The 25,027-nt window shown below is 46.7% G+C and overlaps 1 protein-coding gene across 5 annotated transcripts in view; it reads left to right on the top strand.

The window, feature by feature from the left end:
* CRACD (capping protein inhibiting regulator of actin dynamics) overlaps positions 1-25,027 on the top strand; it is a 258,801-nt gene that overhangs the window by 218,846 nt on the left and 14,928 nt on the right. For 4 of the 5 annotated variants that reach the window (XM_087864123.1, XM_087864121.1, XM_087864122.1 and 1 more), the window contains 4 exons: positions 12,065-12,200; positions 19,476-19,640; positions 22,232-22,300; positions 24,465-24,647. In XM_087864123.1, the coding sequence (XP_087720249.1) occupies positions 12,081-12,200; positions 19,476-19,640; positions 22,232-22,300; positions 24,465-24,647 (537 nt within the window). In that variant the 5' untranslated portion in view covers positions 12,065-12,080. The remainder of the gene's footprint in view (positions 1-12,064; positions 12,201-19,475; positions 19,641-22,231; positions 22,301-24,464; positions 24,648-25,027) is intronic. The other variant, XM_087864124.1, reaches the window with a different exon arrangement.

Here is a 25,027-nt window from a genome sequence, read left to right as displayed (position 1 = left end):
GATAAGGAGTAGGGGGGCTGGCCTGAGACATGTGTGAACCGAGCAGCTGCAGAAAGCCTTCTCCTTTTTTGGATGGGGAGAATTTCCTGCTGTAGGCTCACGCTCCAAGGTTCGATGATGTCAGTGGCATCTTACAGTGTGCCTGGTGTGTAGCGTAGTGGCTAGAAGGCTGTATCAGGTAGGATGATTTCAGCTGTAACAAGAAACACAACTAGTATCTTCAGCAGTAAGGAAATAGATTACCTGACGTATCTGAAGGTCCGGAGGGCCTGGGCTTGGGCATCCCAGTAGCATGGGGAACCACATCCTTGGCTGTCAGGCAGCGACACACGCCAACAAGAGGGAAAGTCAGCCGCTTGCGAGAGGAGCAGAATCAAAACACCAGATGCTTCTCAGAAGTGTCATCCATCCGGGTGGGCTAAGTCGGAAAGGAGAATCGAGACACAGCCTCCGAAGCGTGGCTCGGTGGCTGTTTTTGGTAATTAGCTGTCAGCATCCAATTTCCTTTCCCAACAGTTTTTTTTCCCCAGTTTTTTTTCCCCCCCCAGGTAATCAAGTTTGCCTCTCTGTGTGTACCTCTTATAAGACATAGTGCCTGCTTCCTGTGACAGAAGCCAAAGGGCCAGATTCTCCACTTTCCCCCAAGTGCAGCCTGGCATGAGCATGGGAGCCCCCTGGCCAGTTGGTCCTTCAGTCCTGGACTTTGACTTGGCCGGTGCTCAAGGATGTAAGGAACACAGCTGTGACCCCTGCCCGTAAGCAGGCTCTTCCTGTGGCGTGGTGGCTGCTGCGGTTCCCGATGCCTGCTCCTCTGCAGCTCTGCTCCGGTCTTTTTCAGGCCTGGGCTCTAGCTTCCTTTGTTCTTCAAGTCCCCACTAGTCTTCCAGTAAATTTTCTTTCGGTCGAGTAGGACAAAGTTAGTTTCTGTTGCTTGCAACTAAGAACTGTAGCTGACAGAGGAAACCAGGAAAGCTAGGTGAGAGAGATGGAGGGTTTGACACAGAAGGTGGGAAGCAGGGCCTGGAGCACTTCCTGATCTGATTCGAAAAGGAAACCCAGAAGAAGCCTTTTAAGATGCTGAATGTCCTCTTCACTTGCTCACCCATTGGCTCCTCCAAGTTTTCCCCGATGGCCTGCGTAGGCCTACCATACCTGAAAAATACCCTTGGTCTGAAAATATGCCTCCTCCTCCCATCAGCGTATTTCCTCAAGCTTTCCATTCCCTCAGTGACCTACCCGTCTGGGAAACTGACTGTTCTGTGATATTAATCATTTACTCTTCCATTGAAAAAATTTACTCACACATTTTATTGTACGAAGCACTATGGGAGAAGCAAAGGTAACAGATGTGATCCCTGCCCTCATGCAGCAACTCGTACTGTGATGGAGATAAGAGGACAGCATTACTGTTGGAATCACGTCTGTGTGGCACTTTACAATATACACAGCGCTTTTATTTTCTCTCTTATTTCAGGCATGATGATAGTAACCATACCATAAAACAGTAAGAGATATGGGCCTAGGCCTTTCAAAGGAAGAAAAGACTCCTTTCTTCCAGGAAGCAGGAGGGGCTGTGTGGGGGCGATAAGATTTGAGCTGGACTTTGAAGGATGAGTAGGGCCTGAAGCGAGAGGTTGGCACTGGGCGGTCCATGGAGAGGAAGAGCCCAGAGAGGATACTTGGGGAGCGGAGTGGCGTGGCTTACAGGCTGCTTGAGTAGGGCAACGCTTACGTCAGTGCTGACACTACTCTCAGTGCTTTACATATCCTAACTCGTTTCATCCTAACAGCAGCTTCATGAGGTAGGTGCTCATGTCCTGCCCACTTACAGATAGGGAAACCGAGACGCCTAGAGATGTAGTTCCTGACCAGGGCCACACAGCTGGGAAGTGGGAGAACCAGGTTTGAGCTGCAGGCACGCTGGCTTGAGTCTGAGCGCGAGCTCCCTGCACGCTCCACGACCTCCTCGTCTCACAGAGCCGGAGTCGTTGGGGCTGTCGTGCAGAGCTTTAAGTGCCGGCAGCCATTGCAGCTTCATCTGGGAAGGTTTTAACAAAAAGAAACTGCTGGAAGTTTCTGAGCTGGTAAATGAACGGCTTTAAGGTTGATGCGGAGTTTGAGAGGAAGCGGAATTGGAGAGGACTTCAGTTGGAGATCATCTGCAGATGTCAATCATGTTACCACAGGCTGGAGGTAAAACCAGGTCACAGGGACAATTATACACTCACTGGCTCTTCAGCTGCCGTCAGGGGTTCTTCGAGCTACTTCTCAGGTCTCCCACACACTTCTTTTTCTGTGTTTAAGAACAAATCCTCGAGTGGCTGCTGTCCACCTGGGTTGGGGGTGAGAGTACCATGCCAGCAATTTTTCTCCAGGGGTCCAGGAAAACAAAAGCTCTTCATACCATACTTGCAGCGATTTTAGAAGTCTGAAGTCATTTTAAAATTAAAAATAATAAAATAATAAAAATAAAAACTTCTCCTGAGGAGAGGTTAAATGTGTGAACTTTATATTGTTTTTGGACTGGTTACTAGTTCTGTGTATTACAGCACAGTGGGACAACCCCTTCAGGCCTCAGCTGAGTTTTCTGAAATCTTTGACAACTTTAAGTGCAGAAATGGGCCCTTCAAAACAGCCTCTTTTGGTCTCTGTGCTGCCAAAGTGCGCCCAAGAGTACTATATTATTTATCCTTAAACAGCCTTTTAGAGCTTCTAGGTAGAATGATGACAGTCAGTCTGGCTGACTCTGGGTAAATAAAAGAGAAGGAGGTGGAATTGGGGAGTAACGGCAGTGTGTCTTCCTTCCTCTCCTTCCAGACCCATAATGACTTAGATCAAAGGGCTTAAATGTAATAAGATGTAGGTAAAACAGGACCCCCTAGGCCACTCCAAGTCTGTCTATGTGCTAATAATCAATAGTCAGATCTGTTAGAATAGATTGAACCTATCAGAAGCCTCTGGTCTCTAGTTAGTAGTCCTGTTCATAGTGTTTAACCCTTCTGGGGTGTATGGGGTCAGGATGGAACCCTAGGGGCTGTTGCTCTGTGACTCAGATATCATGATCAGCATTTCAAGCATTGCACCTCCAACTTTCCCATGATTTTAGGCAAATGTCAAGAAATTCTCTCTTCTTTCTCTCTCTTCTCCTTCTCCTCCTTTTATTTTCTTCTTTTGTCTTATAAAGTCTCTACTAATCTTTCAGAGTGTGACTGTTTAATTTGGGTAGAGGATATGAAAGTGATGTCAAATCTTTGGTGTGAAATGAGGACATAGGGCACACCTACTTATCTTTCAGCCATGTCTGCACATAGTTATAAGTCATGATGCTATATTTATACATTTTTTAAAATCTTGATTAATACCAGTGTTCATAGCAGCATGTGAATACACACTGGCCAAAAGGTAGAAACAAAATGCTCATCCACAGATGAATGGGCAAACAAAATGTGTTATACATCTTGTAGAATATTATTCAGCCTTAAAAGATGAAATTCTGCCACATGCTACATGGGTGAACCTTGAAGACACTATGCTAAGTGAAATAAGCCAGACACAAAAGGAAAATGTTGTATGATTCCACTTGTATGAGGTGCCTGGAATAGTCAAATTCATAGACATAGAGAGGAGAATAATGGGGCACCAGGGTGGCTCAGTCAGTTATGTGTCCGACTCTTGATTTCAACTCAGGTCACTATCTCGGGGTCATAAGATCGAGCCCCGTGCTGGGCTGCATGCTGGACATGGAGTCTGCTTGGATTCTCTCTCTCTTTCTCTCTCCCTCCCCTCTGTCCCCACCCCATCTCTCTCTCTCTCTCTTTCTCTCTCTCTTTCTCTCTCTCTCTCTTTCTCTCTCTCTCAAATAAATAAATAAATCTTTAAAAAAAAGAAAGGAAGGGGGATAGTGGTTACCAGGGGTAGGGAAAGGGAAGATGGATGGTTATTGTTGAATGGGGATAGTTTCAGTTTGGGATGACAAAAAGTTCTAGAGACAGATGCAGTGATAATTGCAAATATACTTAATACCACTGAACTGTGCATTTAAAAATGGCTAAAATAACAGATTTTAAGTATATTTTATTGCAACCAAAAAATCTCCGTAAATAGTATGTAAATACAAAAAAATTCACGGATGGCGTGCCTTGGTGGCTCAGTCGGTCAAGCATCTGCCTTCTGCTCAGGTCATGATCCTGGGGTCCTGGGATTGAGCCCTGTATCACGCTCCCTGCTCAGCGGGGAGCCTGCTTCTCCCTCTCCCTTTGCCTGCCACTCCTCCTCCTTGTGCTCTCTCTTTCTGTCAAATGAATAACTAAAAAATCTTTTTAAAAAATTCACAGATGCTGGGATCTCATTTGGCATTCACAGATTCGGTATTTAAGCAATAAGATTGGTTCACCTTCTTTTGTATAAGATTTGCAGTCGTGGGTGAACTGAAAGTCTCTTACTTTTTTTTTTTTTTTTTAAGATTTTATTTATTTATTCGACAGAGATAGAGACAGCCAGCGAGAGAGGGAACACAAGCAGGGGGAGTGGGAGAGGAAGAAGCAGGCTCATAGTGGAGGAGCCTGATGTGGGGCTCGATCCCACAACGCCGGGATCACGCCCTGAGCTGAAGGCAGACGCTTAACCGCTGTGCCACCCAGGCGCCCCGAAAGTCTCTTACTTTCTTGTCATAGTCTAGCAGCTCTTGTTCACGTAGCATCATTGTTTCCCAAAGAAATCCAAGCATCTACAAACACCATGGTAAAATAGAAAGCTCCATCAGCTGTGACTCAGGAGCCTGAGTTCTGGTTTCGGTTCTGTCTTGGTCAAGTCTCTCTCTCACCTTCCAGGACCTCAGCTTCTGTTGTCCAAAAGGAGACAGGCTGTGGACTCTGTAATCACAGAAGGCCCCGAGAGCAGCGATTGTCGGCTCTGCAAGGCCTGCCGTTTGTTACTGCAGACGGTGCCCTGGATTAGCGGCCCCCCTTCAGCTGCTGGCATCCTTGTATCGAGACCCACTGGCGATGTGCAGAGCAGCAGCCCGAGCCCCCAAGCAACGGGTGGAGGAGCGCGGGCAGGCAGAATGGAGCGCAGGCTGAAGTCGGTCTGGGAGCTCGGGATTTTCAGTCCTACCCATTGATTTCTGCCCTGTTTTTGAAGGATTTCTGAATGTGAAGGGACAGATGATGTTATTCGTTAAGGTCTAACGCACTACAGGCTTTCCCCTAACCTGGACCTGACCTCACATAAAATCATACAACACAGAGCCTGAGGGGTGATAGTAACAAAGAAATGGGGAAAATGGGAGTTTTTTGGGAAACACTGGTGACTTTGATTTCATTGATGTTGAGTTAGCAGACAGTGAATGGGACAGCCAAGTAGCAGGATCCACTGTGGAGCTGGACATGTGGGGAGAGGAGAGTGTGTATTGGAGTCACAGAGACCGCTTTTATTTTTTATTTATTTATTTTTTAAAGATTTTATTTTATTCGACAGAGATAGAGACAGCCAGCGAGAGAGGGAACACAAGCAGGGGGAGTGGGAGAGGAAGAAGCAGGCTCCTAGCAGAAGAGCCTGATGTGGGGCTCGATCCCATAAGGCCGGGATCACGCCCTGAGCCGAAGGCAGACGCTTAACCGCTGTGCCACCCAGGCGCCCCCAGAGACCGCTTTTAAATAGTGATTGTTAAAACCGAAAGAGTAGCCTTAGGCTGTTCTACTGTCTATGCCTTTGAAAAGATGACGGTAGGAGTCAGCGAAGAGGGAAGCCGAAAGATCAAAAGCTGGGCTCTATGGGCTGATTCGAGGTCTCTGATGAGATGTTTGAAATCTGAACCTCTCTACCAATAACAATAACATCAGTGACAATCGCAATAAAGCCAGGACAGAGATACAGAAATGAGAGTTATGACATCTCAACCACGCTTTCTGTCCCTAGGGCCCCAAGAACTTCTGCTGCCTGGCCTCCAAGTCCAAAGGGACCATTTCTCTGACCTCTATAAGGCATGGCTGTGATTCTTCCCTGAACTAATGAAGACGTTCCCTCAGAGACCAGTGTTGTTTTAAATTTCCCAAGTCGGCCTCTTTTTCTTTCCTTCTTGAGTTTGTTTGTACTACAGGTGCTTCGCATTTGACTTTAGATCTTTTTTAAATTTAAAGGACTGTTAAATGGATTGACAGTCCTTCGTTTAGAAGTTAAAAATCTGGGGGATTTTAGGGGTCTTTATATGTCTCTTCTCATGATCGAGAGTCTGCTCTGTGTTCTTGGCATAGGAAGAGAAGGTTCCCACACAGCAAGTGCCATTTTTTCCTTTTGAGAACATAAAGCCTGAGGGAAAGTTGCCGCTTTGAGGCTCAGAGGCCCTACCTCTAGGTTCACTCATAACAAAAGGAAGGGGGAGGATTGGCCTGATTCGCAATCAATTGTGAAAGATCTTTTAAATGTCAAGAATAAAGAAGTCCAGATGAACTCTGCTAAGGTACAATTTGTGTTAAATTGCCCCTCCACCTCCCAATCATGTAATTCCTAGTTCCCAGCTGTTAAGGACAATGATTGCACCAAACGCTTTGTTCATAAGAGCATAGTTGCAAGCTGAGACCTCCACACGTGGCCTATTCAGTTTGAATTCTAGCTCTGTCTCAAATTCTGGAACTCTGGGCAGTGTTTTTACCTACTCTTTGTCTCAGCTTCCCCTTCAGAGAAAAGGAAATAATCTACATTGTAGAGTTGTTTGGAACCGGAACTAGTAACCATGATCACCAAAGATTTAAAATTATACAAATTGCCAAGGATTTAATGTTAATTTGCATTACGTAAACTGAAATATTTAGAAAAGAGTGTTCATTCATATAACTAATAAACCAGTTACCATTCTCCTCCACTGTTTCTTCTCAGAGCTTTAAAATAGGACAAAAACTAGATCTAAGAAGAAAAAGGTAGAAATGTTTTTGGGCACTTTGAAACGTAATCCTCTTAAGAGTAATAGCCATATAAATAAATTGGCTCTGACAAATGTAGAAACTTCATAAATATCAAAAAGTTATTTAATCACTTCTGTTTCTGGCTGTGATGAAGTAGCTTGTAGCAAATCAGTGCTGCCACCAAGAACAACTAGAAATGCAGACAGACTATTAAAACAAAGATGTCTGATTGCTGCTCATGCATCAGACGTGAACAACGAGATACTGGAGAGGACGGAAGCCCACTGAGTTGAGCCCAACTTTCTGCGCATTGCTTCTCCCCTGTGGGCATTAGGTGACTCCTGGTAGAGAGCAAGAGACCAAAAAGCCTGAAAGTGGCTGCCAAGAGGAGAAGGCAGCAGAGCTGTAGGCAATCTCCTGGAGCCTGGAATACAAAAACTGAAGTTTGTGGCTGCTGAGATAGCCAGGACTTGAAGGACTGAAATCCCTGAGAGAAGAGAAACTCAGAAGAATGAATCTAAATCTGGGCAACAGCTTTCCTTTTGATGACTTTGTTGATAAAGCTGCACAAGGATAGAGGCTGAAAGGCAAGGCAGAGTTTTTGACAGTCTGTGATGTTGGAAAGTTGAAAATTGGGGTCTGGGGCCGACCAAGGAGGGGGACCTTAGGAAGCAACCCAGGCTGTCAGTTGAGACAGCAGGAGGCCTGTACCCTAGAAGTGAGGACAAAGCAGAGGTAATCTGAGCCTTACAAAGATTGCTAACCAGCCATGGTCAGTTCAGTCGTAATTGGATTGAGGTGATCTGCTCCTCCACTGATGGCTGAAGGATTGGGTGAGTCCTCTCTGGAAGGAGGGAACCCAGCCTCTACAATGTTTCATTCTTGATATATAGAATTCAATCAAAAAATTACCAGGCAGTTGAGAAACAGACTGTGAGAAAAACAAAATAATAGAAGTAGACCCAAAGATGATAAAGATGTTGGAGTTTCAGGTATTTAAATAATTGTGATTAATACATTCAATAAAATAGTTGATAAGATAGAGAATTTCACCAGAGAACTGGAATCTATTAAAGAGAATCAAATGGAAATTCTAGATATGAAACACTACTGAAATTAAGTGCTCAATAGTTTTAACAGCAGATCGGATACAACTAAAGAGAGAATTAATGAGCTGAAGGCTACATCAGTAGAAAAATCCATACTAAGGGACACCTGGGTGGCTCAGTTGGTTAGGCATCTGCCTTCGGCTCAGGTCATGATCCTGGGGTCTTGGAATCAAGTCCCACGTCAGGCTCCTTGCTCAGCGGGGAAACTCCGTCTCCCTCTGCCTGCTGCTCCCTCTGCTTGTGCGTGCGTGTTCTCTCTCTCTCTAACAAATTAAATAAATTAAATAAATAAATAAATAAATAAATAAATAAATAAAATCTTTTAAAAATATCCATACTAAATCATATTGAGTAGAAAGAATTGACAGGTACGTAAAAGAGCATAAGGACATATGGCTCATGGGGAGGCAGTCTAACATCGGAGAATCAGAGCTGGAATAAATGAAAAAGGGGATAGAACCAATATTTGAAGGCTGAGAATTTTCCAGCACTGATAAAAGACACAATCAACAGGTTTAGGAAGTATTATGTATCCCCAGCTAGATAAATTAGAGGAAAATCACACTGGCTGCAAGAGAGTAAAACTGCTGTAAACCAAGATAAAGAGAAAAATCTTAATATCGGCTATAAATAAAAGATGATAGGACTACCTGTCTTTTCAAAGAAGCGGTGATACACCCTACAAAAACTCTATAGGTTACAGCATAACTTAATGGTGAAATATTGAATACATTTTTGCTTAGTTCAAGACCATGACAAGTCTATCGTTATGACTTCTCTTCAACTTTGTGAAGTTCCTAGATAATGCAATGTGACCAAAAAAAAAAAAAAAAAAAAGAGGAAGGGAGGGAAGAAAGAAGGAAGGAAGGATGAATTTAAAATAAACAAAACTGCCTTTTGTCACAGGCAACCTGCTCGAATACATTGAAAATCCAAAAGAATCAACTCATATTATTATAATTAATAAAAAATAGCTAAGCCTAGTTTTAAGAACAATATGCAAAGATCAATTGTAATTTAATATTCCACAAATAAAAAATTAGAAAATAAAAATTTTAGGCTATAGCATTTGCAGTCAGTTCAGAAACATCAAATATGTAGGACTAAATCTATCAAAATATGTACGAAGCCTCTACACACAACCTTACGAAACATTCTGGAGAGAAAGTAAGCGGGAGCTAAAGGAATGAAGGGATAGCTGACGCTCAGGGATTAAAAGATCAAGTATTGGGAAGATGTTAGTTATCCCAAAATGTATCTGTAGATCTAATGCCGTCACAAAAGCAATTCTAGGAGTGTTGAAGTGTGTGTATGTATGTAAATTTATGCAGAAATGCAGAGATAAGAATAACCATCTTGACAAAAAAAATCAAAGCTGGAGAAGTTAAACTACTAGATATCAAGACTCATTAAAAAGCTGTAGTAATTAAGACAGTGTGGGATTATTGCGGTAAAAATAGACAAGGAGACGGACGGAAATGAGGCCAGAAACAGATGCACATATATGCAGTCACTTCATTCATTGCAAGTCACCCCCTGTCTTCACGCCTTGGTTTCCTCTTCTGTAAATAGGCTTCATACTAGTGCCTTCCACATACAGTTTAAATATTATATGTGAAAAGGACTCAGATATTATACTAAAGAGGTTAGAACATACTCAAGGGGCACAGCAAGTGTCTGATAAAATCTAGCCAGTATTAATATTACCATTGTGACTGTCCAATGGCAGTGATTATTGTAATTATTACTATTATTATTGTGTAATTATTACTACTGCTGTCGTTACTGTTCATTTTCTCAGTTATGGTTATCTGGAAGTGGGGGATGGGTGGGCATTAAATTGTGCTTGGCAGCAAGGAACATTGGAGGCAACACAGAAGAGTAGGACAGTGTTGATTCTTAGCCTACCTGCGAAAAGAATGGGATCAGGGAGGTATCAAAGTTGCCTTAGAACCTGGAATGGGATTTGGCCTAGCACAGGGTGAGGTGGCCACACAACTGTAGTAAACATTTATTAGTAAACATTTACTAAGCTTCTAAAATTGACTTGTGTATATATGTGTTTGTAAGAATATTTGAAAGCACGTATATGTGTATAAGCCACTTGTAAAAACACTGTGTAGACATGAAGTCGGTTACGTCTTCTTCCATCTGAATCATAGCCAGGGATTTGAGAGAGAAGTTTAGACAGAAAAGTAAAAGATTTGCTTCCATAATTTTAAATGAAAAGTTTATTTCATAACCTCTTTAGGTAAACCTGGATGTTCATTTTGTAACACAGGTCACAGAGTCTCTGAAGACAGGGAGATAATGAGATAATTCTTTTCATAGTCATATCCTAGACAGGGCCTCCTGTTTTGTGCGTGGGTTGCTGCTGTGTAGTATCTGGTGTTATTTCGCTGAAAGCTTACCCATTCTTCTAGCTATTTAGTACCTCTAATCCTCCCACGTGACATTTGCACCCTTCTTCCTCTCCCACCACCCCCCCTTGCCCCCACTAGAGGAAAGACTCTAAGGCCTCCCTGGGCTTTAAAACACTTCGGTGGGCCGGTGAGGGAGTGTGCTCCAGAGCCCTGGGTTCGTTTTCTCACGCCACTGCTTCTATTCGGATGACTTTATTTTTTTTTTAAATTTTTTTAAGATTTTATTTATTTATTCGACAGAGATAGAGACAGCCAGCAAGAGAGGGAACACAAGCAGGGGGAGTGGGAGAGGAAGAAGCAGGCTCATAGCAGAGGAGCCTGATGTGGGGCTCGATCCCAGATCGCCGGGATCACGCCCTGAGCCGAAGGCAGACGCTTAACCGCTGTGCCACCCAGGCGCCCCTATTCGGATGACTTTAGATAAGGTTATTCACCCCCTGAGTTTCATCTGCAACAAGAGGTTGGGGTTGAAATGACGAAAGACTCTCCAACCGGTTTTTCATCAGGGGGATGGTTGGTGGCGGCTGTTACTATTATTGACAAAGATCGCCCAGCCAGGAGGCTCACATCCGCATCTTGCCTTTCTCAACCTCATCTGCTTTTTTACCATGCTGCCTGTAATTTGGCAAATGAGAAGACAGGATTTGGTGCTCAGTCTTCCCACCTCCGTCTAGATTTGGGCAGGACCCTGCCCGCTGCGTGTCTGTGATTCAGCTTAGAAGCCCCAGCTGGAGGCGCCTTTCCCCGGGTGCTGGTGCCGGGTCACTGATAAAAGCTCCAGGCGGGACCTGTTCTAAAGGGGGGGGGGGTGAGTGCCTTCTCACCCCGGGAGTCTGCCCGTGTGCCTGGCATCGTGGAAAGTTACCTGTCCTGCCTTCCAGAGAGTGTGCGGTTGTGCCTGCCTCTGGGAGCAGCCTTCCCAGAGAGCAGTTAGGGTGGAGACTGAGGAACAGTGGGCTTTGGCTGCTCCTCTTCCTGCAGTTCACCCCGTCGGGTGGAAGTCCTGACTCCATGAAGTACAACCCTTCACCTGAAATGTGCTTACTGTTGGGTACCTACCACTTACGAGCCGCTCACTGTGCATGAAGCCCATCGGGATTGCCCCAACACACGTTTCTCTTTAAGTCTAGCTCCAGAGACTATATCTGTAGGCCCTATCACCAATTCTTGGCTTTGTCAGGTCTTTGTTTTAGATGTACGGATCTTTCTAACAATTTGGTTGTCATCTGAAAGAGAGAATCTCTTGCCTCTAACCTCTAAATCTGCATGTGACTTCAGAAGTGCTGGTTGAGCAGACTTAGTGGGGGAAAACGGATGGCGGCAGCTCATGAGGACATGGGCTCCTCCAGTTACAGTTCCTGCCTCGTGCACCGGGTCTTCTACAAGTCAAGAGCTGTCTTCGAGTTCTCTCCTTGAGTGGCCCTAAAACCTTGTGTTGGAGACATGATCCCTTATTTCTGGGAGACCCTTTCTCCTACCCAGCTACGTGGCTGACCCCTCACAGAAAAGGACACAATGCTGAATGAGACAGGGGTTGTGGGGGGAGTCCCCTAAATCATGAGGAACAGGAAACTGAATTGCCAAAAGAAATATTATCATCCTAATAAAACAAAGCACATGATTTGCATTCCAGGTCCTTCAACTATTCTATGGGAACCCGGGCATTTTCCCATGACAGTATTTTTATCCCTGATGGGGGAGCAGAAAGTGAGCAGACAGTTCAAGCAATGTCACAGGACAACATCCTGGGCAAAGTCAAAACTCTTCAGGTAAGACAGCTTGAGATCGGAAAGTTAGAGCCATAGGAGGGGCCCGGTGATGGCGGGAAGTGGGAAAATCCCGAGTGGCCTTGAGTGATGGATCGGAGATCCGGGAGTAGCTTCTGGTGAGAATTTTTGCTCTCTCAACCCTGACTCTGTTCTCTGGCAGCCTTCTGTTCCCTGTGAGAGCTACATTGTCACCATTGTACCCACCTGCATAACAACCCCACTCCTGTTCTGTCGAGCTCTTCCCTCATTTTTAACTGCATGAGGACAGGTACCCAAGAGAAGCTGCAGGACTTGGGGGCAGGGGAGAGTTGGAAAAAAATAACCATTAAATGTTGCCCATAATCCCTGAGCGGAGGGTTGACTGTTAGCTGAGGGCCTGCACAGCACGTCTCCGTACTTGGACAGTGAATGGTGAGACTCTTTATTATTTGCCGTATTTGTAAATCTGGCTCCCGCTGAGCCACCCCGTCTTGGAGAAATGCCAGGAAGCTCTTAAACCTCCCTCCTGTTCATGCTGCAGAGTCGGACAGTTTTCCTCTATAAAATTGGCTCAGGTGGTAATTCCTTAATAATGAAAATATAATAAAATAATTATTCACTAAACATGATTGCGATCATGGGAAATCCAGGGAAAGCAAGAGGTGCAGAGACACCTGTGATCCGACCATGTAGGTTTGCCTGATGGCCTGGTAGAATTCACTCACCCGACAGAAGTGCCCAAGCAAGGACTTCTCTGAGATGGGAAGGCTTGGAGGTGATCCAAATTATGAACGGGGAACTCTGGTTTGCTGGTTTCCATCTGTCTGTAAGTCTACAATAACGAATGTATAAATGAATGAGATGGGGAGAAGGAACAGCTGGCTTGAGTAGCTGCCGATACAATGAAGCATTATACTCAAAGGAAATTTTCTATTTTCTTGAAATGTTCTTGTTTCTACTGAACATTAGCTATGCATTTTGTGATCTGTGTTTGGTTACACGTCCACACACACTCAGCTGAATATAGCATATGGCAGGCGGGGAAATAGCTAACACCCTGGAACCACACCCGAACTTGCCTGGATCTTTACACCTACTGCCAACCATGGCCCAGGGCCACCGTCCTGCCCTCAAAGCTAACGTAGGCCCTTCCTCCAGAGTCCAGCAGGTCCTTACTAGGTTCTGCTCTTAGTTCTTGCTGGCTCTGCTGCTACATGTGTATAGACTCAGAAGAAAAAGCAAGCTGTCACTTCTCCTAGGTTGGAGAAGAGGAAGGGGTATGATCGCCAAAGAAAACATTGGACCCCCTCCCCACATTACCTTTCCTTTGTGAAGTCTTTTGTTTCCTGGACTGTTATTCTTAAGAAGTTCTGAACCCCTGGCTCATAATATGCACTTTCCAAGAGGAGTGACTTCCAGAGTTCAGTCCATGAAACAGCTGTATTTTATAAGGGCTTTCGAGGAGTTCTTTAAAAATTAGATAGTAGTGTGTTGTCTTAAATGATGTCTGTGCTAAAATCACACTGCATGCCACTGCCTCTCCAGGAAGTGGATTTGGAGTTGGAAAAAATATATAATTCCGCACTGTTGAAACTCAGTAAAAATATGCGAGTGCCTGTTATTCCGAGTCACACTGCAAGGCACAAGTTTAAGTTTAACAAATCGGATCTCACAATTAAAATGTAAAACAACAGCAACAGTTCTATTAATAACAAAGAAAAATGTGACTAAAGCAGCATAACTAACCTGAGTGCTCTCCTTTGGACAATATCTACTCATACGAGGTCTGCCTCATTTTGCTTCTGCTGTATGGATTCACAAGCTTCCTTACAGCTCTCTAGTTATATTTTTAAAAAATAAAAAGGCTTTGCTCTTTGAGGAGGGAAATGGGGACCATTATCATAGAAAATGTGATTTTTGGAGTGACATTAAGATATAACTGTATCACCCCCAAAAGACTGTGCTTTATTTTTCAGTCGACTAAGCAGTATGTTCCTGGTAAGTCATAGAAATAGTAGTTAACTTCATTAACTTGCATGAATGCTTTGCATTTTTCCATGACAACGTTATGCTGGTATTGATGCTTAGTGAGCAGCATAAGAGACCGCCCCCTCGTAGACTCCGGCATGGAATGAGGGTGTTTAGCTATGTCAGAGGCATGTGTGTTTTTTATGTCCGAAATCGTGTTTGTGTATGTACGTATGTTTATTAAAAACAGAGAGAAAAGTAATGGATACCTATTTGACAGTAGACGTCCTGGCAAGCTGACTAGCCACCATTATTAAGACATTCTTTTGAAATGAGATTTCTATCATAATGCCATTTGCGGGGTGGGGAGGAGCCATTTTTCTCTGGCCTAAGAAACTTCCCAGCCCTTGGAAACCCCAGAACGGTGCGTGTATGACCGTTTGGAAAGATTGCCCTCTAGTGTCCACACGCGGTCATCCCCGCCCGGCCGGCCGCCATGCGTTGCACCGCGGTGGTCTGTAACCTCTCTCCCGAGTGCAGAATGACTGAATGCAGCGTGAATTCACCTGCATTTTCTGAATCAAGTGAATCTATCACCTGCCAAAATTTCTGTGGCAAGTGATTGAAGCTTTACAAGAAAAATGACATTTTTTCCTGAGTGTAAAAATACTACGTTTGTAGGGAGAGCAAATTCTAATACACAGGACAGTTATAGGGGCCAGACCAACAGTGATGCCCTTTTTGAAGACCCTACACATAACAGTCAGTTGTTCCATGGCCAGTGAGTGAAATAAAAATTCTGTGCCAGGCCTCTCGCACCATCTGGCTGTGTGGCCTCTAGGGAAGTCAGTGAACCTCTCTGACCCTCATTGTCCCCATCTGAAAAATCAGGGGATGAATATGATGGATGACCTGGCCCCTCCAGTTCTTAAAGTCGGCCATCTATATGAAACCGCTGCTCAGCCGCTGTAGCCCGGAGAGCTCGGTAAGCGTCACACTTCGTTGCCTTTGGACTGCAGTGACCTTGATGTTCCTTAAAGCTGCCCGCATCACAGATCAGGGAGGTGCCTGCTTATTGCAGATCAGACCCAGGCCATGAAGTGGGTAACAACTGTTGATAAAACTCAGGCAGGAACATCATAGTCTAAGCATGCAGGTGATTTTTAGAATGATACCACACCTTCATCAGAAAATGCTAACTCTGTCAGTCCACGGCCTATTTAGCCCAGGAGGGAAAGCCTCCATCCTCAGGAGCCGCTGACTCCTACGGAGCTGGATTTCACCTGAAAATGCCGAGGTGTCATATGTTGGACGATTTTGACACCTCATGCAGCTGTCAAGGACACAAAGAATAAATACCCACTCTTAGCCACTTCTGCGTAGAGCAGATGTCTTTAAATCTATATGCTTTTTCTTTTGCCTCTCTTTAAAAATTCATTTTAACTACGAGTGTATCTGTACTTCACTCAAGAAGAGAGCAACTTTATTTTTTCTTCTGCTTTGTTCTCACAGACACGGACTAAAGGATGGCTGTGAGGAATCTGGGGGAATCCAAAACTGGCAGTGTGAGGGCTGCAGAATATGATGTGCTTGGAATCCCCCCACCATAGGAAAAAGCCTCATAAATATGGATGTGCATTCCTATAACATCGTTCTCGGGCATTCCATATTACAACAAAATGGCCCGATTTGAATGAATAAAATATAGTGCCTTTTAGCTCACATTCCAGTCCTCACAGTAACCCCATTCACAGCCGCAGGCGGCTCGGCCTGTCGGTGTAGGCGCAGTGTTCTCCCCTCCTCTCCGGCTGTCCTTGCCGTGTGTACAGAGGGCCCCCGGGTGGTAGGGAAGGTGGAGGGAGTGGTCGTAGCTTACAAAGTTCCTCTCGTGACAGTGCCTGAACAGTGGACAGAACTAAAGTCACCAAAAAAAGTCACACATTCAAGTCACATGACACCTGAGATTGCCAAATGTTTTCGGCAGTCACTTTTTAATGGTCACTATATCACACAGTGGCTCCACAGTCCTGTCTCCTTTGAGTCAGCTGAGGGAAGCATCTGGAGCAGGAACCGCAGGGAAGGGAAAAACATGCAGGTGCAGGAGCCTTGGCCGTGAGAACCTGAGGGTCAGTCACCATGGCCTTGAACAGTCCTACCCTGGCCTAGTTCTGCGGTCTCATCCCTGACAGCTGTAGGTGTGTGTATCTAGGTAGATAGTCCTTTGTCTGGACAAAGAGCCTGCCGCCCGATCCCTGAACGCGGCCAGCACTGCTTTGATGACCCAGGTCCCCCCCTCCTCCATCCCCCTAAGCTCGCAGCCACCAGCCTGAATTTATTTTTTCTGGAGGGATTTTAAATCAGAGGCTTTACAGAAATGTATTGTTATTCTTAAAGACAACAGCATGGTGCTTCTTTTGCCAGGATGCACATCTTTGTAACATAAATCATCCCTTCGATACACGCACGTTCTCATTCCCACTCTCCACCTCTTGTTCCCTCCCTCTCTCCCCACCCTCAGCTGGGTACCTGCCGCCAGGCCCACACCCCACACCCCTGCACCCTCCTCTCAGCTCGCCTCTTCGATTTCATTCACCACTCCAGTTCTTAACACCACCCTCTCCACTTCCCAGCCTTCTCCCGTGTGCCTTATTTCTCCTGTTCTAATTCCATCAGTTTCCTCTTTCCATTCTTCCATTGCTCACCACGACAGCCATCCCATCTTTGGAGCTTATTTGCATCTAGACTGCAATTACATTATGTCATACACTTGTTTGTCTCTTAAGCATCAGGGTGGACCAAAGTCAGTGTTCTAACAGATGCCCTGACAAAGGGAAATAGCAGCGTATTCATTCTTTTTTTGTGATGGTAGCAAAAAACCCAAACTGAATGGCGTTGGACTCTTAGGCCAAGTTCTCCTTGGAAGCTCATTAAAGAATTATTTTTTCTATTCTAACTAGAAGAAATACCCTCATCTTAGTTGTTCAGGAGCATTGAGAGATGGTAGACCCTGACAACAGGAGGTCTCGGTCTAGGGATTTAGAACACTTTCCAGCTCTCGTCCAACACTCCTAGAGCAGGGATAACTGATAACCCGAAGGCTGGGCTGGGAGTCCCAGAGGGAAGTCCTGCTAGGGCTCTCGCTAGGACACAGGAACATGCCACCTCCTCCGCCCAGGTCCCGACCCCTCTCCCACAGGTCAGCAGGGGAGCCGGGCCTGTGACTTTGTTACGCTGTGTCCTCTTGTCTAACTCCATCGGCTGCTCTAACCGGGCCTGCTTATTGATCTGCTTAGAGTAGATACTAACTGCCGCTTCCTGCTGCACTGGTTTTGAGAAGACACCCTTTTTCAGCCTTCTCCTCCCAGAAACCCTTTCAGGCTGCTCAAGCTGTCCTTCACTGGCTGAACTCGGGGCTTTTGATGTGTGCTCCTTCCCTGTGGTTCCAGGGGAGCCGGGCTCAAGCTGAAATAGCAGCAGATCAAATACAAGTCCTCTGTCTTTCTGTGCTCCTGACTTGGCATGCTGGGGTGCCCTGGGGTGCGGGGAGGGGAGACTTGGGCTCATCTCTTCCATGTCTCTGCAGCCTCACTGTCTACCATGCAAGGCCGAGAGGCAGCTGGGCACGAGTGGGTGGATTTAGTACCCTTGAGTTTGGAAGGGGCATTTCCCTCAAGCGATTCCCCTGCCAGGGAACTTCGGCAAGATATTAAAAATGCTGCATCATCTCTTTATTTCTGCCCCTAGAGGAAGAAAGAAGTACAATATCAAATGCGTGAGAACCTATGGAATGCAACGCAAATAACACGGACTATGGTTTTAGGAGACCTGGATTCAAATCCCTTTGCGGCCACTCATTCTTTCCATAAGCTTGGGCCAGTCACCTCTCCCCACTGGACCTCTGACATTTTTTATAAAATGAGGGAGTTGGACTACGTGATTGCTAAGGCTCTTTGCAGCTCTATGGGATTAAATATTAGCCAGATTAAAGATAAATATCGATAATGCATTCCCATTTTTTTTTTCTTTCTCTCTCTCTCTCTCTCTTTTTTTTTTTTTTTTTTTTTTGAGGCACAAAAGGACTGTGAAGCCCAGGTCCCTAGGGCTAGAGCAGTAGCTCTCAGCCACAGCAGTTTTATCCCCCAGCGGATATCGGGCAACTGATGGAGACATTTTTGGTTATCTGGACAGGGAAGGAACTGCTCCTGGCATCTAGTGCCCAGAGGCCAGGGTGCTGCTGCTGAACGTTTTACAGTGCACAGGACAGCTCCCCACAACAGAGAATTATCTGGCCGAAAATGTCAGTGGTGCCGAGGTTGAGAACCCTGCCGTAGAGAAAGGCAGGAGTTTCTAGAGTGTGTTTAATTCAGTAGTCCTTCAGGGGGCCACGCATACCCTTTTTTCTTCCTGAATGTTGTTCATTTTCTCTGCCACAGCCCATTAAAGATTTTGCCCTTTAATAATATATTTATATTTTTTTCTTCAGATAATATATTTCCTTTCTAATCTGGCTTTTCTCTAATTCTAAACACTATTGATCCTCCTAATTTCTACCCTGTTTTCCCCCACACCCCCTTCTATCTACCTGCCCCCAATAATCCTTCCTTGGCCTTTTCCTTCTGCCTACTTCTCTGGCCCTTCCCCCCTGGGTTCCTTCTGTCCCACAGTTCACGGTGTCTAGCTGCAGCAGGGCAAAAAGAAGTAATAGTGGCAGCACAGGATTGTTCTGTGCCTTCCATGATTTCTGCATTGATCATGGAAAGACTTGCCAGCACTGGGGCCTCCTTCACCTCGGTGCCCATGTGAGCAGAACATGGTGTCCGACAGAGGAGCTGGCGAGGAAGGTGGCGAAGGCAGAAATATTCAAGGAGAGCGTGTCCAAAAGAAGCCAGAGGGCTCCCCTGTTACAGAAACCACGCCGGTCTTGATTTCCCCCAGTGGTTCCTGCATTTCACGTAACTATTTTCTATTCCATTTTTATACTTTTAAAAGACTTTTTTTTATACATACATTTATAGGGTTAATCAAAAAACTTTTGTCATAACATGTATCCCCACTTTTGGTTTGGAAATACGGTCTCTCCGCCCCCTGGATAATGTTGGCATCCCCCGGAAAGAGGTGGCTGGATGAAAAAGCTCATGGCTTGAAGGTGGGAAAGGAAAAGAAACTGGAAAATGAATTCACTTGTTCCAGGACTGCATCGTGGCTCACTGGCATGGTATTTAGTCTAGAAACGCTGTGCGCAGAACACGCCTCAGTGCCCACTAGATGTGCGGGGGCATCTGCTCGCGCTTCCCTGCTTCAGAACGTCTTCCTTTGGTTTTTCTCCAGCGACAGTTGAGCAAAAACATCAAGTTTGGGCGGCCACCACCCAATGCCATTCCCATGAAGAAGGCAGACAGTGGTGAGGCTAGCTTAGAAGAGGATCTGTTGCTGACCAGCCCCATGGAAATTGTGACTCACGAGGACATCATCCCCTCGGACACCGAGAACAAAGTAAGGCTCCTCCAGGGAATGACTTGGTTGCTGATAAGCGAGGGGAGGACGTTGGGCAGTGGCCAGGGGCATCCAGTAACTCCTGGGTCTGCTTTTCTGATGAGTAGCCCTGGGCTGGAGGGCACTTCGTGGTCAGGCGCCGTGACCTGCCGCAAGGCGCCCTTGGAGGGGCGGGTGGTGGGGGGGAGAGCAGACGTGCCCTTCGTGGGCACTCCTCACGGCATCTTCCACTTACTCTTCAAGCCTCAGGTGGGCCCACCTCTTCTGAGAAGCCTTGGCTGGTCTTACCCGCGCGGTGCTGTCTCCTCTGTCTTTGCTGTGCGTCCTTCGTGCTTCTTACACATCCGTACTCATCCGTGTCCGTGTAATTGTGTTCTCTCGTCTCTAAATGTGGAGTTCCTTGAGGACAAACTGGATCTCCCACATCTCTGTCTCCCCAAGTAATTACTTGTCAAATTGGACTAATTTAAAGGGAGATGAGAAAACAAAGGAGTAGGTGCTTCACGAGACAGAACGTATCAGGCCAGCTTGAAGTCTACTTAATGAGGGAAGAAAGTCACATTGTTCCAGCATTGTCCTATCTGAATTTGGTCCTTTGACACTTGGAAAGAAACATCATGAGCATATCCCAGAATGAGTCCTTCCAGCAGCGAAGGGACATCCTCGGGCCTCTAGTGGGGAAGGAAGGAAGGCCCCACCAGCAGCTGGAGCAGGGAGCTCTCTGGCTGAGGCATGGAGGCTTCCAGTCTCAACAGAAAGCATTTTCTGTGCTTTCTCTGCTGACCACGGCGCCTGAAATTACGCTGGCTGTTATTAAAATGGACGTGCCCCCAGAAGTCATGCTTGTTATCAGCTAACATGTCATAAGGCCAGTAAGAAAGAGAAGTGATTTGCAGGGCAAAGTGAGGAAGGAAAGAACAGGCCGTTCCCCCGCTGTGGCCCACCTCTGCCTCCGGCCCTCAGGACTCCTGGTTCCCAGACATGTGGGTGGCGGGCGGTGCCGTGGGTAAAGTAGGATGTGCTAGGCGGCAGCCACGGCCATCAGCCTTCCTGCAGCCGTCCCCAAGGACTGAAGCAAATGTCCCCACTGTCACTGAGGATCTAATAAGTGCCAGGGACCGTGACCTGGGGGAGACGGAGGCTCGGTTGTTTTGCAGGTGCTGCCCTAGCCGTGGGTATTGCAGAGATGAGCGAGACTAGCCTGGGGGCTACCTCTGTGTGCTTTCCGTTCTAATGAGAGGAGAGTCACATGCAAGTCAACAGATACCATATAAATATAAATAGAATTACTTATATAATAAGTGTAATAACTCTGGAAAAAGAAAAATGCTGCACAGAAGGTAAAACGGAGTGATGGAAAAGTGAGTAACATGGTGGGTGAGGGGCCGCTCTCTGGACAAGGAGGTCATAGCAGCGTGAGCAGACCAGGGGTAGAGGCCGTGTCCTCGGCAGAGGGGAGAGCAAGTACAGAGTCCCAGAGATGGAGCTGAGGGTGTCCTAAATGAAAGCAGGTCTGTGCGGCCGGCCAGACCCTGGAGGGGGCAAAGGGAGGCTAGAACAAGGTAGAGAGGCCGGATTGTACAAACCACGGGAAAAGGGTGAGTTCTATACTGAGAGTAGTAGGAGCCTCTAAGTATTTTAAGCAGGACGGTGACACAATCTGATTTGTGTTTTCTTCTTTTTTTTTTCTTTAAACTTTATTTTTATTTGAGGGAGAGCAAGAGAGCATGAGCGGGAGGGGAGGGGCAGAGGAAGAAGAGAGAGAGAATCCCAAGCAGTCTCCACGCTGAGCTCAGCACAGAGTCCGACGCAGGGTTCGATCCCATGACTGTGAGATTATGACCCGAGCCAAAACCAAGAGTCAGACGCCCAACCAACTTGAGCCACCAAGGCACCCAATTTGTATTTTCTAAAGATGCTTCTAGGTGTGGTGCAGAAAACAGGCTGAGGTCTGACAAGCTGACACTATTGCTCTGGAGGGGACGGTAACACCTGTTTGTAGATATCGGCTGTACCAGGTAGAAGGTACAGCGGGCCATCAGAAAGGTGCCGGCGATGAGGCGTGGGCGTTCCCAGGGCAGGTGAGGCAACTGCGCTGGGGATCTTGAGCCTTTTTCTTCTTCCTTCCGTCCTGAGGGTTTTTGCCTCCTCTGGCATCCACCTTCTCAGCCCAGCCCCTCGTGAGCAGCGCTGGTAGGGCCTTTTCTTCTCACAGAGAAGAGGTCTGGCGTAGAGGTGAGAGATCCAGCAGGTGAAGGGGCCGAAGGCACAGAGGTCGGGCATGTGACACAGCCCTGCTTCCCAGGTAGGGTGGCTAGAGGGTGGCGCCTGGCCTCTCTCAGCCGTGGGGAAACACAGCAAAGATGGAGGTTAGAGACCGCCCAGGTGGAGATGTGTTGAACTGAGGAGAAGAAGAAAGTGTACACTCTGTGCCAGGAGTCCTAGTCTGGACATTAGCACGGTCCCCACTGTGACTCCCACCGGCTCTCTGCAGCCAGCTGCAGCCTTTTCCACGCGCAGCCAGAGGCTGGTTATCTGCCCAGAACTTCCTGTTCCAGCATTTGACTTGAGCGCTCTCTTTACTGTTCCAGACCAGTGACACTCCAAGTTCTCGGAGTCCTCTGAATCTGCCTGGAGCCAGAAGTGAGATGGAAGAGAAGGTAGTGTGATTTGAACTTATGCTTTTAGTTTCATTACTTCAGTTACATTTTGGCCCCCTCTTTTTTCAGTCCACCGTCTCATTTTTCCATTCCTAAATGCTGCCTTCACCCATTACCTTCAATTCCTTCAGAACGTTACCAGTGATAGATGTTAGGGCGTCTGTTTCCATGGCATTGAACCTGCTGGGACTGAACCCCACTCATGAAAACAGCCACCTCCCAGCCTGCATGTATTTGCACACTTAGACATTGGTCATCTTCCTAAATGTGCCACGTCCTTTAAGACACTGTTAAGCCACTGAAAAAGACATTCCAGAACACCTAAAGGTACACAGGTCTGTAAGGAAAAAAGCCTCCTTCTATTTAGAGATGAAAAAAAAAAAAAAAAAAGACCTCAGCATTTCTCTACATGTATGTTTTTGTTTAACTTTTTTGTGTTCAGTCGAAACCCAGGACTGTGCCTGCAGGAGTCCCGGGAACCCTGGAGAGGCCAGTCCACTCCCATGAGCAGTCTTCACCTGCACGGGGCTCCAGGCATCCTCCCGGGGGCTGGTACAGTGAACAGAGTATGTCCCTGAGTCTTCTGAAGGGGGGTGCCTGCAGACTGTGCCACCACCCGAACAATGAAGAAGCCTGGCTGGAATACACTAGAAATGCAACCTTGCATTTAAATCTCAGCTTCAGGTGCTTCTCTGTGCCTTCAGTCTGTCACATTTGGCTCGAACGCTTTTTATTCATCCCTCTATTAGGGGATGGAAATAAATGATTCATCTCTTTTCAACAAGAGTTCAAAATTTGATACCTATTGGAAAGATAACCATAAACAAAAGTTAGGAGCCCAAAGGCTGGAATTATTTTTCCTTTCTTCTGTGCTGCTTATCATAAGTTATTATTTACTGAGCATCCATTTTGCTCTTGGAGCTGGCTTTATCTTCTGTGCATGAATATGGAAGGTAATCGTGAAAAGCAAAGCTGTCCGCTAAGCCCCACCGGCTCTGCACGGATAGCATGAATGCCCCCACCGACCCTGTGCCTGAGAGCGGCCGGCCCGGCAGGGAGGGCCCAGAGCGCCCTCTGCCGTGCGCTGGCGCCGTGCAGCTGGGAGCCCTCCCCTTACTGCCGGCCTGTAAATTCTCAGGAGTTAAGGTGTGGCTTCTTCTCCGTCCATTTATTGAGGCCTCTGGGTGCAGGGTGAGCTGGGTCTCTCTGACCTATCTAGATATGTACCGTTTGTCGAAGTTGTGGTTTCTAAGTGCACGCATCTAGGTTACAGTGCTGCCGTTCACCCTCTGAGGGACTGCCCTCACCCCTGTGTGGTACATTTCTGCCCTTCCTTTTTCTGCCAGGGCCTCCACCTCTCAGCGACTTGGTGCACTTAACCCAGGGCTCTGTGGCCTTGGAGTGATTGTGCTAGAACATTTTTGTGGGTAGTAATTTCATGCCCTAGGCATAGACGATCTACTTTGCTGTTGTTCTTCATTCCTCCCCAAAATATTTATTGAGCACTTGCCAAATGAGATTTGCTACTTGGGCATAAAGGGGACTGAAGAGATGAAAAAGACACGTTCCCTGCCTCAAAGGGACTAAGGTAGAAGCTGAGGGATGTTTGCAGGTGTCTGAGGTCGTGTCTTAGATGATAGAGTCCTTAGCATAGAGATGAGCTGGTCCAGGGCTGAGCAAACTATTGACTTATTTCAGGCTCTGTGGCCATAAGGTCCAGCCAGGACACTCCCCTCTGTTGTGCTCTTCCTTTGTAGCCCAAAGGCAGCCAAAGACAATGGACGATGGGCATGGCTGTGTGCTAGCAAAACTTTATTTACCAAAATAGGCTGGGGGCAGGATTGGGCACCCTGGCTATGTTTTGTCAAACCACCCATCTACTCTAACCTCCCCCCCATATTATTCAGAGTAGGAAAATGAGTCCCTGAAAGGTTACATGACCTTTATGAGTTAATGCACATATCATTGGCAGAATAAATCGTCAGTGTCCCCTTTTAATTCCCAAAGCCGTGCTCGTCTCACTGTCCCAGCGAGCCCCCTCTGCTCAAAGCCGTCCTTGGGTGGGGCCGCGCAAGGTGCAGGCTCCATCCAGCAAGGGGCCTGTAGCTCTGGGACTCTTCGCACGTGGTTCTGATCGGGACTGTGTGGTTTGATCTCCATACAGGTGGCTCCAGTTAAACCATCTCGGCCAAAAAGGCACTTCTCTTCTGCTGGAACCATCGAAAGTGTCAACCTAGATGCCATCCCCCTGGCCATCGCTCGCCTGGACAACAGTGCCGCGAAGCACAAATTGTCTGTTAAGCCAAAAAACCAGAGGGTGTCCAAGAAGCACAGGCGACTTGCCAGGGTATGTAGAGCCCATACCCCGCTGACCAGGCAGCCACCGTTGCTTGCTGGCCCCCGATTCTACCCAGGGGAGGTGGTGCCGTGAGGGGTCAGTAGAAGGAACGAGGTCTCTCTCATCAGGGACCCAATGTGTGGCAGTGAACAAGGGCAAGCAGGCCCATTAACTTTCTATCGCCCTTTCTAACGTTGCCTGTCTGGAGGCTGGTGGACCCCAGCTCGCCTACCATGGCTCAGCCAGAGGCTCTTTGTTTTGAGCTGGGTGGACTTCGAAGTCACAGATTTCAGGGCACATCGATGAAGTGCAAATCTCATTTTTTCTACTGGTTCTCCTATGATTCATCTGTATTAAGCAAAAGGAATTTAAGAATGACCAATAAAGGG

Source organism: Ursus americanus, chromosome 8 (assembly GCF_024610735.1).
Source record: "Ursus americanus isolate L20-20 chromosome 8, mUrsAme1.1.p, whole genome shotgun sequence".
In the NCBI taxonomy this organism is placed as follows: Eukaryota; Metazoa; Chordata; class Mammalia; order Carnivora; family Ursidae; genus Ursus; species Ursus americanus.
Note: the sequence above shows the minus strand (reverse complement) of the source record. Positions and strands in the feature narration are given on the sequence as shown.